General features: G+C 36.4%; 1 protein-coding gene across 4 annotated transcripts; it reads left to right on the forward strand.

Moving 5' to 3' along the window:
- Positions 1-8,498: 8,498 nt before the first annotated feature.
- LOC104221469 (uncharacterized) lies at positions 8,499-15,525 on the forward strand. 4 transcript variants are annotated; one of them, XR_011404203.1, is made up of 5 exons: positions 8,499-10,128; positions 10,630-10,868; positions 11,670-11,818; positions 14,610-14,786; positions 14,980-15,112. XR_011404203.1 is itself a non-coding variant. In XM_070164860.1 (5 exons), the coding sequence occupies exons 1-4, from the start codon at positions 9,956-9,958 to the stop codon at positions 14,294-14,296; spliced, it is 615 nt and encodes a 204-aa protein (XP_070020961.1). In that variant the 5' UTR covers positions 8,499-9,955; the 3' UTR covers positions 14,297-14,317; positions 14,980-15,096. The 4 variants fall into 4 exon arrangements, 3 of the variants coding, with proteins under 3 accessions (XP_070020961.1, XP_070020959.1, XP_070020960.1); XM_070164860.1 differs by lacking the exon at positions 14,610-14,786 and adding an exon at positions 14,243-14,317 and having other exon boundaries at positions 14,980-15,096; XM_070164858.1 differs by lacking the exon at positions 14,610-14,786 and having other exon boundaries at positions 8,502-9,079; positions 9,564-10,128; positions 14,980-15,525.
- Positions 15,526-16,385: the final 860 nt, after the last annotated feature.

Raw genomic sequence — 16,385 nt, forward strand, 5'->3', positions numbered from 1 at the left:
AAAAGGCATGTCCAGTTATACATAAATAAACACTTACATGATTCTAATGAAAAAGGTATTCTAATACGTATACAAATAAATAAACAACTATAATGAATTTAAAACTTCAACTCTTCACTTCTTTGTATTCATGCTTCAAGTTTTAACCTACAAGAACCAGTGTATCAATTTGTGTACCTGGTATTTGAAAAGCAAAGAGAAGAAGAGGAGGATCAGTGCAGAAAGCAGCAGTAGCATACACAGCAACACAACAGTACAACAACAACCAGTAAATCCAGGAAATACTAAAACTGAAAACCAGCAGTACCAAAATGAAACACAGACAGATGCAAGGACACAGTCTTCTGATTTGTTAAACACTCAATAAAAGCAGCCTGAAACTCTTAATGTAAAAGTTCAGCCTTAACACTCTAACTCTTAGTGTAAAAGTTCTGATTTTTACTTTTTGAATTTTTTCCTCTCTTTTTCAGTATTTTTTCGGATTTTTCTCTCTCTTTCAGGCTCCTCTCTTTTTATTCTATCTGCCCGACCCTTCTTCTTTTTAACAAAATCAGAATTTTCCACTAAAATCTGCTTTTTTTACTTTAAATCCCACTAAGGAAGCCTTTTTCTAATTTTCAGCCCCCCATTTCCTTTTGTTCCCCATTATCACATTAAATTAAAGACATTAATATTCCACTAATAACACACTAATATTAACATATTATTCCTACTGTTTCATTCCCAAATTGCCCCTGAAAACCACTGTGATTTACTGTCCTAGCCCAATACAACTACTATATCAAAATCTGTTTAACTAATCAATTAACCAAAACTGACTTGATTAACAACTATAACCAATTCAGCTAGCATTTTACGGCAAAAACTACATCAAATACAAAGGTTCCAGTGATTCAGAATAATGCTCATACTCAAAACAGAATCTGAATTAACCGGATGACTAACAATTTGAAAATTATAAACAACAGAATGCCAATTGATTCAAACTATACGAATGACCTACTCAATGAAGCTTAATTGAACGATTACGTATTACAACTGACATTGATCAAATCAGCAAACAAAGAAATAGGCAATTCGGGTAATTTCAGTGTTATTGACAGAATTAAGGATTAAATGGAAACTAACTAATTGACGCAACTTATTAAGCGATCACACACATAATAATTACAACAATCATAAACAAATGACAGATTTGGACCAAATAAAAGGTCTATTGAGATGAGCAGAATTAATTGATAAAAGATGGAAAATTAATAAAACTAAACTAAACAGATACATAGATAGAAAAACATGAATACAAAAATGAAGGAAAAGAAAAATAAAATTCCTCGGAAACTCAGAAATATACGGACCCAGGCTCGAACATGAATTTGGACATTTTTGAGGTCGAACAAACTTTAATCGAAGTATTCTCAACTGATAATACCTCGATTAAGGTCTATTAGACCTCAAATCTTCATTTAATTGGATTGATTCAGTGATTTGGACTTTTAGGGTTCTTGAGGGTCTGATTTGGGGTTCGAACACTTTCGGCTTGATTCGAACCAAACCTTCATTGGTTTAGGCCTAAGGGGGGTCAGGTGAGTGTTAGGTATCAATTTGGGATGGTTTGGTGTGAGTTGAGTTATGCTCTAATCTTCGATTAAAGATTTGAGAAGTTCCGGGAAGATTCGAACTAAACGGTTACCAGATTCATGACGAGGGTGGTCAGGGGATGTTGTGGTGTTAATTTGGTGGTCATCAGAATAGGTGAAGTTTCAGACGAACTTTTCGATTGAAGATTCGAGAAGATCAGTGATGATTCGAAGGAAACTAGCATCAGATCTGGAAAGAGGATGTCGTGAGGAAGCTAGGGTGTTAAGGTGGTGGTCGGCGGCGTAGTTGCCGCCGGGTTTCAGGCGAAGGGGAGCTAAGGCGGCTAGGGTTTGGGGTCTGTCTCTGAAGGAGACGATGAACAGGAAGCGGGGGGTGTTTGGTTTGGGGGGTGGGGTAAGGATTTGGGCTTATATAGTGAGGGGTTGTTTTGATCTTAACCGTTAGATCTATTACGATCAATGGTCAGGGTGAAGGGGTTAAAATTATACGGTGTCGTTTGGTTTAAACAGGGGAATGGGTTGGCCCGGGGAGGGCGAATTGGATCGGGTCATGGGGAGGCCTTGAAGCCGTTGGATCAAAGAAAATGGGTGGCTCAAATTGAACACTTGAAACGGTGTCGTTTCAAACCAAGTTTGGGCTGCACTGAACCATTTGATTTGTTCGATCAACGACTCAGATTGAAGGGTGACGAAACGGGGTAGTTTCATCATCATACTACGTCGTTTCGTTCGTCTCTGAGACCAGCTGGTCTGGATTGGGTCAGGGATGAGTTTTGGGCCTGAATTTCTCCTGGCCCAATCCGAATTTCCTTTACATTTACCCGTTTTCCATTTTTCTTTAATTACGAAAATTAAACAAAAATCCTAAATAAATAGTAAAAATCAAAAAATAAAATTACACACATATTATTTAACACCTATAATAATTAACACATAAATTAAACATTTAAATAAAATCAACACAATGGCAAGAAACACATATGCATATTTTTGTGATTTTCTTTTAATCAAATTATGGTTAATTAATTCCTAAATATTGTTTTTTTATTTTATCCTTTCATATAAACCAATGATTAATTAATTATGAAAATGCAACATTAATTCCTAAATGCACATGTACCTATTACTATTTTTTGTATTTTTTTTAATTAGAATAAAATAAACATGCACAGATAAAATGCCACGAAAATTCAAAATCGTATATAAAGAAAAATTATTTATAATTTCTTTTGGAGTAGTTCTTGTGAGGCAAAAATCACGTGCTCACATAGTGATTTAGGGATTTTGATTTGTTTAATCTAACGGCGTCGTTTAGTCTTAAAAAAAATTAAAACGCAACACAAATTGTGTTGGGTGGCGATCGAACCTGCGACCGTGAGGCTTTCTTGACCACCCTCTGCCACTGGGCTATGCCTCTTCTTGTTGCAAGGGTGTTCAATATGTATTACATATATGTAAATTTAAATTTTTTACCTGTATATATAGTATAATTTTTCGACGAAGGGTGGTCAACTTCGCCCCTGGCTTTAATCCATACCTTCCCCTTACTCTACCACCTACTTAGAGAAATTTGAAGTAATTTATTTGGGCATTTTCAGACGGGGTACATAATTAGTTTGTGAAACGGTCCAATTTTCTTCTCGCTAATAGTTGAGGTCAGATTACTTTTGTTGTTACTTGAATTGGCCAAACTTACCTTACCGACTACCACCAAAAGCTTTTCAACATGGATTTTTTTACAAGAAAATGGTCAAATTTATCCTAGAACTATGCAAAGTGATTTCATATTTTGCTCTGAAAATTGAATAACAAAAACAGTAACGCACTTAAATTAAGTTTGGAATAACAAGTCTATTGTATATAAATTGTATAGTGACAGTTTATTTTGTATAATTTTTGTATAGTGACAATTTATTTTGTATATATTTTGTAAGAGTGACAGTGGATTTTTAAGTGTCACTATACAAAATATATATAAAATAGACTGTCACTATACAAAAATATAAAATAGACTGCCACCATACAATTTATATACAATAGACAGTATACAAAATATATATGAAATAGACTGTCACTATATAAAATACAATCAGACATCTCTATAACTGCATCTTTATATAACAACCTTTCACTATAAAAGTCAATTTTTTTCGGAACGGATTTTATATTATGTTATAATATATGTCCTTTATAACAGCACCTCGCTATAGCAGTCAAAAAATATCGGAAAAAACGAGGTTGTTATAAAGAGGTTTGACTGTATATGCTAACTAGACTGTCACTATACAAAAAATATACAAAATAGATTGTCACTATACAAAAAATATACAAAATAGAATGTCATTATACAAAAATATATAAAATAGACATTTCGGGCTATTAGATAAAATATGTTTGGGTCGGAGGGCTATTTCGTGTCAATAGGAAAAAATATGGGCTATTAAAATTTTGAGGGGCTATAGAGATTAAAATAGCACGGTCTGGCCAGTTTTCGGACTGGTCATTCAAAAATAGCCAGTGTTTGCCATGTCATTGAAAAATAGCCATTATTTTGCTGCAACAGAGACCGGTCCAACATAATATACTGGAGTTCGATGCACCTGTGTATGAACTTCCAGTATATTATGCTGGACTGGTATATTATACTAGAACTCCAGTATATTATGCTGGAGTATTTTTCCGGATTCTGAATAGTGTTTTCGTTCAGATTTACATGAAAAATGGCTAAATTTCGCTTACTTTTGAAACTGTTCCTATTTTTGAATGACCACTTGTAAATCTGGCTATTTTTTAATTTCTCCCTCTATAGCCCCTCAAAATTTTAATAGCCCATGTTTTGTCCCACTTACAGAAAATGGCCTTCGGCCCAAACATATTGCATTTAGTAGCCGAAAAGAATGAGCATGACAACACAAGCGCCTGTAGCTTAGTGGATAGAGTGTTGTTTCGTAAGCAGAATGTCGCAGGTTCGACCCCTACATGGCGCAATAGAGTAACCCTTTTTTTGCCACAGCCTATTTTGTATATATTTTGTATAGTTACGCTCTTTTTTTGTATAGTGACGGTATATTTTATATATTTTTTGTATAGTGACAGTCTATTTAGTATATATTTTGTATATTGACAGTCTATTTTGTATATAATTTGTATAGTGACAATCTATTGTATATAAATTGTATAGTGACAGTTTATTTAGTATATTTTTGTATAATGATGGTCTATTTTGTATAGTGACAGTCTATTTTGTATATAATTTGTATAGTGACAATTTATTGTATATAAATTATATAGTGACAGTTTATTTAGTATACTTTTGTATAATGATAGTCTATTTTGTATATATTTTGTATAGTGACAGTCTATTTTGTATATTTTCTAAATAATGACATTCTATTTTTGTATATCTATTGTATAAATTTTTTATAGTGATAGTCTATTTTTGTATATATTTTGTATAGTGACAATCTATTATTTATAATTTGTATAGTAACAGTCTATTTTGTATAATTTTTATATAGTGACGATCTATTTTGTATTATTCCAATATTCAAAAGAAATGCTCTATATGGTGATGACTCAGAATTATCTAAAATGAGTTTTAAATATTAGTCTCATATACAATTGTTTATGGTGATGACTCAGCACTCCATTGTCGTTGATTCTTTGTTGTTGTTTTTGAAATACATCCATTTGAGGCTTATGGACAATGGTTTTCATCTAAAGATTCTGATCGATCGGTAACGTTGATCGTGGCACGCCGTTCTGATTTGACTAATGATCGACGATAGCAGAATCATTGTCGTCCGTCCGATTCAACGAGCCGTTCTCACCCACGGCCATGATTGTTCCTTCTTTCAGCAACTATGTGCCCAATACTGGTCCTTTTTTCTCCTTCTTCTTTAAACCTTTCTTTCCCATTTTGGGCAGGGGCGAAGCTACAGTGTAGCAAGGGTGGTCAACTGACCACCCTTCGTCGAAAAATTACACTATATATACAGGTAAAAAATTTGAATTTACATATATGTAATACATATTGAACATCCTTGCAACAAAGAAGAGGCGTAGCCCAGTGACAGAGGGTGGTCAAGAAAGCCTCACAGTCGCAGGTTCGATCTCCACCCAACACAATTTGTGTTGCGTTTTAATTTTTTTTAACACTAAACGACGTCGTTAGATTAAACAAATCAAAATCACTAAATGGTCAAAATTGATCCCTCTACTCTCAATTGCTCATTCCTCACGCAGACAAAGAAAAAACCTAGAAATTTTGGTCTCTATCTTCTCCAATCTCTCTGCCTCACTGCATAAATCACTGAAGTTTGGGGTTTGGAACTTGGAAGTTCTGGTTGCTCTCTCTCTCGGCGCTATTCAGTATTCACAACAACTCCATTACTCCATTTTTGTGGTTAGAACTTAGAAACTCTTGTCTAATTGTCTTTTCTTTTCTGTTTTTGTTTCAAAGTTTTAGTTTTGCTTCAAAGTTTTAGTTTTCAGTATTCACAACAGTTTTAATTTTTCTCTTTTTGATTTTTGGGTTGGTACTTTGGTTAAAAAGGGTTTACTCAACAGATTTGAGCCTAAATAGAAACTAATGGATATAGAATATTCGTATAGCGCCCGACTAGTTTAGGTGTACTTGATTGATACATAGATTGAAATCTCTTTTTTGTTTGGTATAGGAGTGGGGGCACTTTCTGTCCACGGGATTGTTGTGCAACAGTTTTAGAATACTAAGCTAATCTTATCATCTTGAAAAATAAATTAGTAAATTTGTTGAATCCAAGTTTAACACGGGTTCGAAGTTGTTTTAAGCAGCTTCCATTTAGTATAAGTGCATGAACTGGTTCATTGAGAAAAGACTTGTGTGTTCATGTAGATATAAGTGTGAGACTTCAGAGAATTCTAATTTGCCATAAAAAGCAAAAAAATTAGTATTGGAATGAGATAAGCCTAATTTTAAATAGAGCTTAATGGCTGCAAAATATTCATATAGATGCACTGCTAGAATGGAATTGAGGTGTACTTGATTGGTACTTTATACATTCAGGGAATTGAAGTTACGATGAACTTGTTGAAATTTTACAACAAAGTACCAAAAATAACTCCGGCTTCTCAAAATCAATCTACCAAAATAAGTAGAATCTCTTTTCGACGCTTTTTTATATTAGTTTGCATTTATCCAATTGTTTGTATTATTACCTGTATTTTTATAATTTAGCTCGATATCACGTTGTTTGATTTAATTTTTTCGGTGCACCTACTTGTTGAATTTTTTTTTCTTGTTCAAGTTTGAACACCCTTGAAAAATTTTCTAGCTTCGCCACTGATTAAAGCAGGTTACGGAGTTAAAAAGTTTAAAATTTGAAGGGGGGGAGAGTGACAGTATTTTTGGGCTAGCCCTTGTAATTGATTTTGGGCTATTAATTATATGGTTTATTTTATAGCTACCTATTGTCATTAGTTTTTTCGGATTGCTATAAATGAAATTTGCTCAATTTTTTGTAAAAATAACACGTGCTAGTCAGTTTTCGAACTGGTCATTCAAAAATAGTTAGCGTTTGCAAAGTCATTAAAAAATAGCCACTTTTTTGCTGCAACAGGAACCGGTCCAACATAATATACCGAAGATCGGTGCACATGTGTACAAACTTCCAGCATATTATGTTGGAACTCCAGCACGCGGAAAGTTCCAGCATAATATACTTGAGATTGAAGCACCTGTGTATGAACTTCTAGCATATTATACTGGACCAATATATTATACTGGAACTCTAGTGTATTATGCTGGAGTTCCAATATACTTATGCTGGAACTCCATTATAATATGCTGGAGTTCCAGTATACTTATGATGGAACTCCAGTATATTATGTTGGAGTATTTTTCCGGATTTTAAACAGTATTTTCGTTCAGATTTATCTCTACATGAAAAATGGTTAAATTTCAATTACTTTTGAAACTGTAGCTATTTTTGAATGACCACTTGTAAATTTGGCTATTTTTTAATCGGAAAAGGTCCAAATATGCCCGTGAACTATGTGAAATATGACAAATATGCCCGTCGTTATTAGTTCGGCCCAAATATGTCCAAATCGTCCAATAGTTGTGCATATATGCCCTTCGGAAAAGGGTCAAAAATGCCCTTAACGTATTAGAAATGGTTTAAATTTGCCCTCCTTCCACCTATTGGTCTAAAAATACCCCCAACGTTTATTTTCGGATTAAAAATGCCCCTCATTTTAACAGAAGTATTAGATGGCATATGTGGGGCTTTTAATTAAATAGGTGACATTGATTTATTGGTCCACGTGGATATTAGACCCATCCATAATTAACCCGACCCATATGAAGTAAATCCAAAATCCGAACCCCTTCCCACTTACTGGAAATTGGCGACTAGTAATTTTCTGACGAACAGTAATTGGGTGCAAACTTGGGATGAAGAAGAAAATAGGAAAACAAACAATACTTGAAACAAACAAACAATCTTTGTTACTGCACAGAGAAAGTAATCGAATTGACAGCGAAGGAAAAGAGAGAGAACAACATTGAACATGCCGTTACAGATGCTTCGACATTTCAAAGCAAATGAAAGAAGTAAGAGAGGAAAGTGAGTGGATCAAACAAGAAGGAAACAGTCGGTTGGATTGAAAAATTAAAGCATAAAAGAAAGAAAAAGGAGAAAGAAGAAGAACCCTAGTTGGGATTTAGGAAGAAGATGACAGAAGGAAGAGGAGCGTTTGTTTTAGGGGTGGGGAGCATTTGTTTTAGGGGATTAAGTTTGGGTCTTTTAGAATTAGGGGTGGGTCGGGTAGGTAGATTTAGGTCGAGTTTGGTATTAAATAATTAAAAAAAAAAATTGTTGGTTCCGTCTAATAAGGGCATATATGCACGGGGGATAACAAAAAAAGAGGAGGAATGAACGAAAGGAACGAAGAAGTTGAAAAAAAGATGCCCATGAAAAAATGAAAAAAAGCTGAAAACAAACAGAAAAAAAGGCTGCGCAGCCTTGACACCCACGAGACCCCCCCTGCCTGCGTCGTCTTCTTCTTCATTCAAACCCCTCCCCCTCGTTGAAAAACGTTTTCCAGCGGAAAAAACGACCCCGCCCCCCGACCATCATCTTCTCCAAACGACCACCCCTGTAGCCTACGCCACTGCTCGCCCCCAAAAACGACCTCATCTCCGCTAGCTATTCAACAAAAAAACCGCCGGAACACCAACCAAACAGACCCGTCTCTAGCCACCATCACCAAGGCTCGCCGGAAATGGCGACCAAAAGTGACGAAGAGCCATGGACGTGACTGAAACCTGCAAATCCGACATCCCTTTTGAAACCTTTAGATCTGTCCAAGATAACACTTGAACACAAAAAAAATTCCGGTCGGGTTCGAGCTCGTTGATAGATTTTTCGGTCGAGCTTCGGTGGTGGTTTGGTCTTGGTTCTGGTTTACTTCTTCTTCGATTTTTATTCGCGTTTCAGGTATGTACTTTCGATTCGACATGCTGTAACTGTCGCTGGATCTCCCTTATACTGAAATATGTAATAATCATTTCTTCATCACTCTGAAAATTTCATTACTCGTATTCCTTTCCTCTGTTTCATTTCGTCACGTATGTGACGATCCGATGCTTTAGTTTCGGCTGCTGTCAATGTTTCTTAGATTACTCGTGGGTGTAATACCGGTTTCTCGGTCGAAATTGCTTCATAGTTAATCTCGTCGATCGAAAAAAAAAAGGGCATATATGCACAACTATTGGACGGTTTGGACATATTTGGGCCGGACTAATAACGACGGGCATATTTATCCTATTTCGCATAGTTCACGGGCATATTTGGACTTTTTGCATTTATAATTTCTCTTATTACATATAGAACTCTAATCCAAAATTGTCAAGTCTTCCCGTTGGCCGTTTGTATTCAATGCCAAAGTAAATATGGTACGCTTGCTTCTATTCTTTTCTAGGTTCCTGTCTTTGGCTGCTCCTTTATTTCCCAACTCCTCCAACAAAGCTAGATCGCATCACCTCCCTCTGCCTGTTGATCATATCTACCTCAGCTATTGCTTCCCCACCTTATAGCTCGAAATCAATTACTGGTCATTTTAGGTGAAATAATAGTTTTGGACACGTGTTTTCGGGCGAAGAAGAAGTGCGAGATAGAGAGAGGAGGCTGGTCTTTGAAAAGAGAAGAAGAGGGAGATTTATGACTTCCTTGAGTGGGTCTGTGGTGACACTCGTGGATAACATTGATCCTTGAAATTGTCGAGAAAGTACACAATTGTAGGTTTTCTGGTGAAATTGGGAAAAGAGTCAAAGACCCAGTTCAGCTGTTAGCGTACAAATTGTTTTAGTTGCGATGAGTTCAGGAAATGTGGGGCGGCTGCCATTGATGAATGTTGTTAAATTTAAGGGAGTGCCAATTCTGCAGCAATTGCATTTGGAGGAACGGTTGCTCAGGACTTCACCTCAAAACTGGTGCATTGTAAATGATGGAACCAATGAACCCACAATTGTCATGGGTATTTCAGGGTGAGCTATCAATTTTCACCATTTTTTATGGTATGACTCTTTTTTTTCCATAGTAGTACTTTTGCTAGAATTGTTTCTTGATTGTTTTTATTGGCGGGTTCATTATACAACTTGTTTTGACGATTGGATTTGCACTTTCCTTCTACTTCACTAATTAATCTTTCACCATCTTTAAACTATATAGTGCTTGTGGGAAATGGTGGAGCCAGGAAGGGGATTCGAAAAATACGAACCTAAAGCAATCTAACATATGTGTGTCATAAAGACACTGATAATGAGGCTAGTTTTTCCACTTTTTAATATTGTTTAGGCTGTATATTCTTTGGAGCTAAGCTATCAGTATTAACTGCACTGCTATTGTGCAAGTTCTGATCTATCAGCTTACAATTGATGCAAGAAGTTACGAGTACTTGATGTATGCCATGGCCGTAATGATCGGACATTTTTTGTTGTATGTCTCTAATTGAGTTAATTGTATAACAACATTAACCATTGTCACAGAAAACCAGCTGAACTTCTTGAAATCGGTTCTGTTTTGCAAGACAAGATTCCAGTAGTAAAGAGGTTTACCGGAGGAGGCACTGTAATAGTCGATCACAGGACAGTTTTCATCTCCTTCATATGCAATAAGGATGCTGTCCCTACTGTACAACCATATCCTAGGCCCATCATGTCATGGAGCAGCCAACTCTATAGCAAGGTGTTTCAAGGAGTTGGGGATTTCTCTCTTCGTGAAAATGGTACTTTTCTGCTCCAGGATTATTTTCATTGTTGACTGTCCAGCTTTTCGCAGGAAGAGCTGCAGGTTTTCTTCAAGAACCAAACCCCCCCCCCCCCCCCAAAAAAAAAAAAAAAAAGTGTATCCTTGCTTTTATGTCAAAAAAAGGGACTTGCTTTTAAACTTTGTTATGGAGGAAATATTTGCTTATACTTGTATGGTATTTTTGCACTATATATTTCTCTATCTATATATTTGTGACACTGAGTTAGTTTGATATTGTTGAAATTTATTTGCCTAATCAAAAAACAAAAATAGAAGTTTCAATTGGCTGGCAATGTATTTATGCATGTATTTGTGCTAAAAACCAAGGTTGAGTGTCAGACTAACAATGTTATTACGCTGCACTCATCAAGGGAGCTTCCTTTTATGTGGATTTAATTATTTGTGGTAGATAAGGTTCACACACTTTCTAACTAACTTCCTGACAAGAAAAGTGCCATTCATTTGATTGGATGCTTCCTTTTCTGTTTTCTTATTTCTTCTTGGTAGCAATATTGTATTCTTTCTTCTCTGTGCAGTTGGTTCCCATTTCTATGTACATTGTGTTACTTGGCCTTACAAGAATTGTGAATACTATCCCCCCCCCCCCCCCAATTCTCTTGCCCTGTCTTGATATCCGTCTGACTGCTTGTTTTGTCCTTTATTTTTGTTCTTTCTCATTTGCTCGCACGGAGATATGACTTGAGGAATCCTTGTTTTATGTCTTGCTCACCAGCTTTCTAAGACATCCGACTTCATATTGTTTTTTACATGATCACAGACTACGTTTTTGGCAACCGCAAGTTTGGGGGAAATGCTCAATCTATCACAAAAGGCCGTTGGATCCATCATACATCCTTTCTTTGGGATTTTGAGATGATGAACATGGCTTATCTCAAACTTCCAAAACGAGCTCCTGACTATCGACAGGTTTGCAAAATTTTCAAGTTCTTTGTTCTGCTTGGTAAATAGTCTCGTGAGCCTTTTTTTATGAACTTGACGCAGCTGATTTTTGAACACTCTGTTTCTGGAAACACCGATTTAAGTTGTTGGCAGAATAAACTTAATCGTGTTCAAGATCGATGCAAAGTTTCATTCTCGTACACTGCAAACAACTATGTAATTAATAGAATTACATTATTATTGAATAATTTCATAACCGTACATATTTTTCTCTTCCCTCTAATATATAGTACATTTAGGTACAGAGAATAGATAAAGCATTTTCATATAGAAAATAGTCGTGGTGGTGCTTGCACTGCATGCATACTCTTCTAAGCTGATGGTGTGAAGACCTCTAAGTTGGTGCTGACATCATGGTGAAAAGATGAAGCATGGGTAGTCTTCTCTGTTTCACTTGGCTTGAGGAATGGGTACTGGGATTAATTACTTCGGAAAATCTGCAAAAATTGGCTCATGTCACTGTTAAGGGCTGTCCCAATGTGGTTATAAGATAAATTTACTGAAAGGCTCTTTCATGTGTTCTGAACAAATCATCCCTGAAACTATGGTTGTGGACTTGTGGCAGTGAGCCTAAGAAGTTGTTTACTATCAAGTATACTTGGTAGTTGGCTTGGCTGAAAAGGTAAAGCTAGTTAATCTCAGTTTGCAAGCAGCCACAATGTTGAAGTCTGTGGTACATGCATCGTCATTTACTCACATATGAAATTTCCAAGTTTGTCTTTTACGCCTTTGTAGTCTTCTAATTTCCTGCCTGCATATCACCTAATATATCATAATCTTGAGTGTAAAATACACTCGTGTCCTCTTAACTAACCTCTTGCTTAAGGCTCTTTCATGTGAAACTATCCTCTTTTCAAGTGCTCACGTGGGCAATCAAGAACCCAACTATTTCATTATTCTGAATTTTTGCCTGGAGTCATGTCCGTACCAGGAATCCAAGTTCCAATAACTGCATGCTGTTGTGATGAGCTGAACCCAGACCTCCCTCGCGATGAGCATGCGCCGCATGCTCTGTGTTTGGTACTGGAGGGGGAGCATGTGATGGACATGCTATGGGACCAAAACATTCTGTTCCAGGCTCCCTGCCTTGACTGCACTGTGCTCTCTTTTGTAGCGATAGTTCCTGGCAATATCACCTCTTTCGGGTCATTTTCCAACAGCCACTTTTTCAATAAATTCCAAGTGACCAAACTTTTTCTGACTATTTTCAGCAAGTTTTGTGATGCCTATTGAATCTTTTTATGTTTTTAACCATAAATAAACTCAAACTGGTTTTCAACCTTAGCGGGCATGTGAGAATGTTAAGTGCCAGTGTTAGAGTGTTAGAATTACATTTTTGAAAGAATTAAGTTCTTTAGTTGGATATTCTCACACATTGACAAATCTTTATATATGTTGAGTCTGATACCTACAAATAGGGTTCTAGTATATATTGAATAAACAAGTTATCAAAGTATCCCTTCCTTTTTCTTATTTTTCACATTAGACTTTTCTCTTAGATGTAAATATCTTCCTCAGCTGCTACATCGTAGTACCATTATATCTTTTTTAGCAAACTAAACTAGTAAACTTATTTATTGACGTGTTATTCATAACTTATCAACTAGATGAGATCCACAGTAGTTGGGATCCATTTGTGCTTATCACTGATTCATTTACTCCCTCTTCTGGAGTGCTTGTCCTATTTTTCTTTCTGATATTCAAGTGATATAATCTTTGGCTAATAATTCTCACAATAATTTTCTTCAGTGTTAAGTTGGAAAACTTACATTTATCTGTATTCTTTTTCGTAAATTCTAAATGTCTGAATGTCATTTAAATAAGAATTTTTTATAAATCCACTTAACTCAATCTAAAGTATAATCATATAATTGTAACAAATATTATTAAGGGAAAACAGGAAGATAACTTCTACTTATTATATGAGATCCACTGGTGTCAGAGCCTACTTGTGCCTGTACCAAGGTCTCGATTGGGAAGTTGATGAGTTCCTTATGTTCAAGATAACTAAAGCTATTCATGATCTTATCTTATGGAATGCCGTGTCTAAACAATGCCTTTTGAGGTTCTAGTAGCTAAAGTAAATATGGAGGAGCTCTTGTTTGCCTGTTATGTTTGGAGCCTCCTGGTCATCTCTATGGTGCATTCACTCTAGGCTCTAACACTGTTAACTCACTAGGAGCCTGAGTATTCTGTGGCTTGAAGGTTTCTAGCCAGATTCGTCCCTGGAGGCCTTCTAAGCCACTGTCTCGACTTCTGGACGTAGAGAACATTTAGTCGAGTATCAGCAACTGGTGATAAAACCTATTCCCAGTTCGATCTTGATCAGTCATTTTTTCAGAAATGGTAGTCAACGCAATCTGATGTGTCTGAACATTCTCCAACATCCAGATCATGCTCTTGCTTTCACCTCTTCGAAAGGACGTAACATATTCCCAATCCTAGCGGCAGCCGGTGCTTTCTTTGGTAAAGTATTCCACAGAGTATCAAAGTAACAAAAAGTTGTTTCTTTCATGAGCTTCCTTACTGTACTCTAACTCTGTCATTTGATGTCTCTCAACCCTGCTCTCATTTCTGCTTATACTACTTTTCCAGCTTATTTCACTTTAATGCCTCCACATGCTTTTTAGATGGCTTTGCGAACTTGAACTTCTTAGTATTTACTAGTGTTTTTCAGTCGAATTATGCATGCCATGGAAGTCTTATAGCTGAGAGAGACTGCAACATGATAATTACACCTAAGTTCTTTGGCTTGAAGGGATCTTTTATGCTTGAACTTCAAGTTGAGTATAAAATATTCTCACGGTGAAGTCTTGCTATGGTTTCTCCATGGAATTATGCATGTCATGACCAACTTATAGCTGAGCAAGACTGCAGCATGATAATTACGCCTATGTTCTTTGGCTTGAAGGGTGTCTTTATGTGTGAACTTCTAGTGAGTTAAATATTCTCATGCTGAAGCCTTGTTCCTATTTTACTCTCATTTGTTACTTCATACTTGACAATATGCCATTTTGGCTCATGAGATACTTCACTACTTTTTTATTTGTACAAGTTACTTTTGCATTGAACATTAGTAATTTGCTTGCTTTAGTCTCTGATGGAGAGTTTGCCTACTGGTTATTCAGGCAAGAGACCATTCAGACTTTATCTGCCGCATGAAGGATTATATATCTCGGCAAGAATTCATAAATAGAACCATATCTGCACTTGACAGCCACTTTTCTGTGACTTCTCTGGAGCTTAAATCATATGACTGTCCTGATGACACGAAATGTATGCCCTCCTCTAGACTGCTGGGAAAACAAGAACTGGAGGAAAGTTTTGAGTCTGAATCTGGGAATGTCATACTTCAGTCACTGTAACTGCTACAAGATAAGAAGACCTTCGCTTGAGGTGCTACTGTATGTCAATGTACCTTAATTGGTTATTCGTCGAGGAATAATTTTCCCTTTTTCCATGAGAGTATTTTTGTTGGATTGGGCTCCTAATCTGGTTGTGGTTGCCTACCTCCAACTCATTCATGTTGCTACTTCCTCGGATAAAAATTCTAGGAGGAAGTGCTACCTTTTACCATTGTGCGTTACAGGGGGCATAATTAAGTCCTTGTTTGTAAGCACATCGATTGAGCGTTTACATTATTAATTCACAGGACAAACCACCATCTTTACAGATACTGTTTGTAATTTGACCATCTCTCTCTCCTTCATTTGGTTGTGGCTTTATTTCTTGCAGCAAAAGGACTTTGCTTTAAAATGTGAGTTGCCTAGACTTTGATTCCAAGAGTTTGTTGTAGCTAGTAGTAGGGGTGGGCATCGGTCGGATCGGTCGGTTATTATAAAAATACGGTTCGGTTTATCTTTTTTCGATTTTGTAATATTAATAACCAAATCAAACCAAAGTATTTACGGTTCGGTGCAATTTTTTCAAAGTTCGGTTCGGTTATTTCCGGTTTATATTTTCGGTATCAAACGGTTGTAGACTTGTAGGAGCAACGAAGTCTGTCCTTATATAATTATGTACATCAATGACATTGACTTCCCCTGCTTGTTCCCTGATTTACTAGGAGACAATTTGACAGCCTTCAGAAAAAAACAATCTGTTTTGATATCAAATTGGTATACAACAAGTCAACAACCACCTTGTAATTAAGAGTAGATGGATTTTGTGATCCAGCTACTGGTCTCTGTGATGCAAGCTGAAAAAATGTTCATGTACATAAATATATGCGGAAAGCTGGAAAGATGATCAGGCGCAGCTCAATAACCTAAATTTCGTTTTTTTGGTTTACCGAAAACCGAAATACAAAAACCGTAAACCGCACCGAAAAACCGAAAATTAATAATTTTAAAACCGTGCACCGACCAAAAAATCGATTAAACCGAAACCGAAAAATTGAAATTCACGGTTCGGCCGGTTTTTTCGGTTCGGTCGGTATTATGCCCGCCCCTAGCTAGTAGAGGTCTTCAGTCATTACCAGGAAAGAGAAAATTTTCAAATGTACATTTCCTGTTGATTGGTAAGTTTTGCCTTC

Source organism: Nicotiana sylvestris, chromosome 12 (assembly GCF_000393655.2).
Source record: "Nicotiana sylvestris chromosome 12, ASM39365v2, whole genome shotgun sequence".
NCBI lineage: Eukaryota > Viridiplantae > Streptophyta > Magnoliopsida > Solanales > Solanaceae > Nicotiana > Nicotiana sylvestris.

Excerpts from the sequence above, each read along its gene's own strand:
- LOC104221469 (XM_070164858.1), top strand. The coding sequence starts at position 9,956 with ATGAGTTCAGGAAATGTGGGGCGGCTGCCATTGATGAATGTTGTTAAA. Across the intron at positions 10,129-10,629 it reads ATTGTCATGGGTATTTCAGG|AAAACCAGCTGAACTTCTTG; the intron begins GTGAGCTATCAA and ends CCATTGTCACAG. Across the intron at positions 11,819-14,979 it reads GAGCTCCTGACTATCGACAG|GCAAGAGACCATTCAGACTT; the intron begins GTTTGCAAAATT and ends CTGGTTATTCAG.